The sequence below is a fragment of the Acyrthosiphon pisum genome, chromosome A2 (genome assembly GCF_005508785.2).
Source record: "Acyrthosiphon pisum isolate AL4f chromosome A2, pea_aphid_22Mar2018_4r6ur, whole genome shotgun sequence".
Classification (NCBI taxonomy): domain Eukaryota; kingdom Metazoa; phylum Arthropoda; class Insecta; order Hemiptera; family Aphididae; genus Acyrthosiphon; species Acyrthosiphon pisum.
In genome coordinates this window covers 42,452,769-42,459,754 of record NC_042495.1, presented here as the reverse complement: position 1 = coordinate 42,459,754, position 6,986 = coordinate 42,452,769, and the positions used below count along the sequence as shown (strand labels likewise).

Below are 6,986 nucleotides of genomic sequence, written 5' to 3'. Positions count from 1 at the left end.
CGTTTGTGCAGCAAACCCTGATTTTTAACGAATTATTCGAGGTAAGGGTGGTGTCGTTTCAGTGGCACCCCACCTTGAAAAATTCGTTAAAAATCGGGATTGGTTCCCAAACGCTAAAAGTCGGGCACAAAGCAGCACAAACGTAGTACAAAAAAAGCGGCCAAGTGCGATTCCGACTCGAATATGAAGGGCTCTGTTATTTTATAGAATGTACTTACATATAAGTCGATCAGAAACTATTAACACTGAATGTTAATAGTAAAAAGCTTTTAAAATATCTATTGTTTGTATTTATTTGTTAATAATAAAAAAATTAAGACATAAATATTAGCAGTAGGTAATCTTGTTCTTAATTCTTAATTTAATATACATTTACCTATACGTTTGGCATTTATCCCAAAATGATCTCTGAATAACCATTCAATGATGAATTTAATAGTTACCTACATTTCCGGTTACATTAATTATTGGATTATAAATTAGAACTAACTACAATTTCCAGCTTCTACTACAATATTATTTTATGTTTTTAATTTTTAAAATGCAGTCTGCACCTTGTGCCGGTGATTTTACACGTAATAATATAATTGATAGGTACTATAGTGATGCGGTACCCGATTATTTGATTAAGTTATTTACAAGGTTTAAATAAAAAAAATACCTATGAAGTATTAACATCCGCATTTTTATTAACTATAAATTCTTAGTTGTATGATATATACATATTACATACATTTTTCGAAAAAATTATTTAAAAAAACAAAAATATTTCCTATTTTATGTCTCACGGATTGATCGAGCAACTGACCCGCTACGACAACTGTGCAATTTTTTTTTAAGCATAATCCGTTTTGAAAATGTCCAGAAAAGAGTTTGTTTTAAGACTATCTGTCTTGATAACAACTAATTTAATTTAAAGTGTATTGTTATATTATATTATAATGAAAAATAATAATTATAGTAAAATATATAATTGCAAAATATTTAATACTTACCTATATCTAGCCATCTAGGGTATAAACTACACTAAAAAAGGTGTACGTATGCCGGTATGCTAATAAAATACACGAGGTTTAAAATGTATTTATGTATATAAAATATAAAATAACATTTTATTGTTTTAAATACTTCGCGCAAACCTAAGGTGATATCCGCCATATAGTATACGCAAAAAGGTACGTATTAAACTATTGGCGTGGTGAAATGAAGTCGGCCTTTGGACTGTTCGATCTCGCGTATTTTATACATTGCGCTTTTAGGATACAACTTATAAATGCTTCTACGTCACCCAGATAACAGACTTTCCGTGGCAATAAATATTTAATTTAAGTCTAAAAAGTGAATGTAAAATAGTAATAATGTGAAAACAAACTTACGCGTAAACATCGACTCTTCCGGTGAAACCTGTAGCTAGAGTGCCGCTGTCACCAAAGAAACAGCTATTTACATCCATCTTCATCTCACTTCAAACTGAAACTTGAAAAAGTATCGAAATAATTTATGAAAATAATCTGATTATAACGAAATGTGCGAGTTTCTGTTAAGACTTACATTATAATATATACGGCTTAACGAACTGTCCGTCTATATTGATGGCCTATTATTTTTTTGTTCTCTAAGATTATTAGAAAAATAATTGTTGACGATGAATGTCGACAATTGACGATTGTCATAGATGATTTAAAATATATTATTTATTATGGTAAACCCATAGAACTTATATATATTATACTCAGTACCTATACTGCCTATTGATAAATCGTAGGGGAGAGTGGGGCAGATTTGAATGCGGGGTACATTTGAATTTGTCTAATATTTGTCTATATAATTTGTTACAGATTATTTACATTAATAAAAATAATAATCTAAGTTGGTTTTGTATACCATATGTGATAAACAAAAATGATTATGTGATTTTCCGGCTTTTTTAAAAAAAAATAGGTGTTTCCATAAGAACATTTTGGAAACTAAAATTCAAGTTTAGAATTAAATATACCTATTCAAAATATTGTTGCCTAGTAAAATATTTAATGTACATACATTATTTATAATTATTAAAATTTATATTACTATTATTGACTATTATGGCAAGGGGTAGATTTGAATCTTCATTAATAGGGTGTAATATAGGATCCTCCTTCTTAAAATACCTATATTATGGCTGGAATAGACTAGTTTACTGGATTTATGTCACAAGATGTGGATTTATCTATAAGAAAACCCTAAAAACTAAATTTTCACAGTAAAAAAAAAAGTTGACAAGAAAACATCTAAACATAATTGTAAAAAATTGTTATTATACTATATTGAGCTATTTTTATTACCTATTAAAATAAATAAAAAGTTTAATTTAATTTAATATTTATTTATGTTCAACATTCAAATGTGGTTCTTTAATTATTTAAGACACATATTCAAATCTACCCCCTGCACGTTCAAATGTACCCCATGGGTGGGAAATAATTTTTCCAATTTTCGTGTTTTTGATGAATTTTGTCAACATTTTGACTTCAGACGGTCATAAAAAATTATTTTAGATTTACGCTCAACTTTTTATTAATTTCCAATAACATCAAATTATGAGAAACATTGTACTATATTTTTTTAAGTATTTTGACAGACCAAACAATTTTGTATCGACAATAATTTAAACAAAAAACTAATAAACCTTAGCATTTTTTTGTGCAATATTTCAAAATGTTATGGTGCATATAATTTGCTAATTTAAACATTCGTTTATAATTTCATCTATAATCATTTATTTTTTTAGAGTGACACTAAAAAACGAAATCCATTTTTTCAAAAACAGATATATTGTATAATGTAAGTAAAAATCTAAGTTCAAAATCAAAACACATCATTGTAAAATCCAAACATTTATCGCTCCACTAGTCCGTTTAGAATCTAAAATTCAAAATAGCACATGATATGTTGGTACTTTAGTAGGTAGATTAGGTTAGGTAAGGTAGGTATAATACAAATTAAACATTATACATATATAATATCTGTAACGCATATAGGTCATAAGAATATTGTTGAACGATTTACTACAGACTGAGTGTTATTTCAGAGATGGTATTCGTCAGTGGTCAGTCTAGATTTGCCAACCGGGTATAAAATATAAGCTGAATGAAATGTGTGAACGTAGCAGTGTTTAAAAGCCTATGTTTGATAGCAGATTTTCGTTCGGACACGGTGGGTATGTATTTTCTTATTTTTCAGTACCTATGTTTCTTTTTATTATTGTTAATTGATCAGGGGATGTATTGCCCGCAACTTATCAGTTAATTGCATTGTAACTATAGGTACCTACTGATATAACACTATTCTGGCTTTCAATAAATTCGTGATAAAAGTTAGGAAATTGGTCAGGTATGATACTTTTTGGTAGGTATGTAGGTAATTCTTTTGAGTATATAATTCGCTCAATGATATTTAAATATTTTCACCAATAATCAAGTATGATGACTTGTAGGAAACTGAGTGAATAGGAAGTGTATGATATGGCGAAGATAAGGAATAAGAGGTCAACAGAATTTCAGAATGTTTGGCGTATGAAAGGGAAAGACGAAAAAGAAATGTAAGGTTAGGTTAGGTTAGCGGAGTGTGTGTAGCAGATATGAGAATGTTAAGTTGAGTGTGTTGGTGTGTAAGGGACAAAGAAAGATAGAATAGGAAATAAATTAATTAAAGGTAGTGTAGTGTTGTGGAGCGGTAGGTATATATTGTAGTGAAAACAAGAGATTAGATTGAGGTAGTTAGGTCACTGTATGATAAGTTTGAATGATACTTTTCTTTCACTCTTGTTTTGTTTTTCTCTGCGTTTTCTAAAACTTCTTGGAATTTTAATTTTTGATCTCCCAAAATTACCAACTAGCTTTACTTTTATATTAAAAAAGATGCTGATCTCAGAAATATGTTTACTATCCAAAATGATGCATACAGACTGAAAAAAAATAATACACATCATTGTAAAACCAATTCATTCTTTCGCTTCGCTTAGAATATAATAGACGAAATGTAGCATGTCATAATATTTTTATTTTTTTGCATAAAAATAATTAAGAAAACATAATAATTTATAAATATATATCTATTAATATATTATACACAATTTAAATAAGTATTTCTAAATTTATATAAATATAGCAATTATAATTTATATACAAATATAAGAATTAAAATTGTACAGAACATGAATGGTTTGGATACAATTTTATAATATATATTATATATATATATATAAAAATGTAAGTGCTGATAGATTAATTTTATCGAACAAATATGATATAAAAGTAATAATATAAATGATTAAAAATATTTTACAAGCTAATATCAACTAAAACTGGTCTGATATTTCCAATTGAGGATCATAATTATTGGAATCTGAGTGAAAAGAGTCACACAAATATTTTAAATCTTTGCTGTCAACATTAATATTGATCTGTCTCAAGTATGAAAACATTTTAGAATTCCTCAGGTTTACAAATGATTGATTTATCTGTTGATTCTTATACATAGATCGTATAGTAGATATATAATCATAACACGTTTCATTTTTTCGATTACAATAATCTAAGCCTATTTGTTCTAGCACGTCCTTAGATGTGTTCCATGTCCTTTGACGATGACTATTAAAAATATATATAATGTTAAATATAAATAACAATATTTTAGTTCACAATAAATTTCACTCAGGGCTTTAATTTTTATAGTTACTTTAATTCCTCAGACGTGGGGTACAGTTTTTCTGGAATATAATCTTGTGTATTTATATGATTGTATATCCATTGAGTAATATCTGTGGAAAGCAGAATAGAATTGTCTGACCAATGATGGGTTTCAATTAAACTAGAACTATCCCTCATGGCAAGGTGTTGCCAAAATGGTTGTGGGTCTAAGAAATTGTAACTCTAAAGCACATAAAACCACATTATATTATTAGAAAACAATTTGATTAGTACTGATATTCAAATTGTAAACCTGCGTTTTTGAATAGATTAAGTTTAATTCAGACATAATATCTAGATTTTGAGATATTGTAGATATATCAACATTGCACTTTGGTTGTTTGGTGTCTTCTATGCTAGTCGAATGACAACCAAACATATGCGGCCAATTCCACCAAATAGAATTTAAACTCATTTGGGATTGTTGTTTTAAGACTTTCTGAATACATAATATTTTGAATAAAAATTAGTCAACAAATAAAATTATTTGAATATTTAGTTTTTATATATATATTACCTGATCTATTTCTCCAGTACTCAAAACATATTGTAACTGAAGAGTACTCTGCCTAATGTCAGGTTTAAATGGATGGATAAATGTATTTATTTCGTCTTTTGTCATAATAACTCCTTCGTTTAACGCTATTAACTGTAGAAAACAATCTGAAACAACAACACACAGTACAATATTAAAAGGCTTAATATTAGAAATCTTATATTCTACATATAACTGAATTGGTATTTCACAATATTACTCACTTAAATCTTCTCTTGGCGGATGTATAAAATGTAAAGTTTCATTAGACAAGAAAAATTTCAACAAATGATTACTAAAAGGGTCATTTGCTGTCAAAATTAATGGTCTTTTTGAATCTGTAGCTAAAGTTGATATTGCAGCTAAAAATCCATCATCATGATTTTCAAAGAATATATCAGCCTAAATATTATAAAACAAAATAAAGTTAGTCAATATGAATTTAAAGTCACAATTCAACATTGATTAAAATATGATTTTATATTTACATCTTCAATCAAAATAATTGTCATTTTTTCATTTGCTTTTTCTTTCTTCTTATGTTTTTTAATTTTAATTTTTTTTCCTAAAATATAGAAAATAATATTATACTTTTAGAAGTAAAATAAATATTTATCAAATATTTAATATAATTTTTTCTATGTAATTGATTATACGGGATGACTAAAAATAATCAAGTATTCAAACGTGAATCGTCATTATTTTCTGTAAATTGTTTAGATGCATTCAAATCAAATAAATAACCGGTAGTTTTTATGTTATTTAACTTTGTGTGCTACGGAATTTAGGTCTGGAAGAATAGTAGCTATGATAATTTGAAAATTTAAGTGATAATATTAATATATCAAACATTTTATACTTTGTAAAAATTATCATAGTAAATTAGTAAGTGTAAAAAAATACAAGATCTAATTTTACATCTATTTATATTTTTGTAAAACCATTTTTAAGGTCTATTATCTTTAAGTGTATACACTTTTATTTAAAATACTCAGAAACTACTTATTCAAATTTTGATTGAAATAGATCAATATTTATAAAAAAAAAATCATATGCTTAACAATATACAGTAAAAAGGTTGATTTTCATTTGAAAAAATAAGTTGGAACCGCAAGTTACCCAAAAGAAAATTTAGAGGAAGTAATGAGTGGAATCTTCATGTCTAATACATTATATTTTCAAAATGTTGTGTGGTCCTATTTATTTACTGTTATTTTCTCAACAGGAAGATTACAATCAGAGTAATGGTAAAAAAATGGCAAACTTCAAGTGCTGTATTAGTTGAGAAAAACTATTTTTTAACTGCAATGATAACCTTTAAATACATGTTAAAAATACAATATTCTCTTGATTTAAAACTGATGAAATTAAATGACATCAGCTATCATTATACTCTCTGTTTGGATTCTTAGAAATTAAAATTACAGTTCTTTTAAAAATAGATTGCCTTTGAACACCATTGCTTCAGACTATCAACTGTTAAATTATTACTTTAAGAGTCAACTTCTAGTTATAAGTTATAACTAATGATCCATATGAATATAATTTATAAAATGTGTACACTGTATGAAATAAATACTAAAATCTAGATTTGCCAAACTTCGGCAACCAGAAAAACAAAACTATATGTTTTATTGGATTGTTTAATGTTTATGGCAGTTTGAAATTTTTCACTTTCTAGCAAAACATTGGTTATCTCTGTTAAACACATACAAATTATA

The 6,986-nt window shown here is 26.9% G+C and overlaps 1 protein-coding gene across 1 annotated transcript; it reads right to left on the bottom strand.

Annotated features, from left to right (window-relative positions):
* Nucleotides 1-4,311: 4,311 nt before the first annotated feature.
* On the bottom strand, nt 4,312-5,806 carry LOC100165457. The gene is made up of 6 exons (XM_008185053.3): nt 5,754-5,806; nt 5,490-5,667; nt 5,248-5,393; nt 4,984-5,169; nt 4,720-4,913; nt 4,312-4,631 (listed from the first exon to the last, which is right to left on the bottom strand). The coding sequence occupies exons 1-6, from the start codon at nt 5,775-5,777 to the stop codon at nt 4,340-4,342; spliced, it is 1,020 nt and encodes a 339-aa protein (XP_008183275.1). The 5' UTR covers nt 5,778-5,806; the 3' UTR covers nt 4,312-4,339.
* Between the last annotated feature and the right edge of the window lie 1,180 nt (nt 5,807-6,986).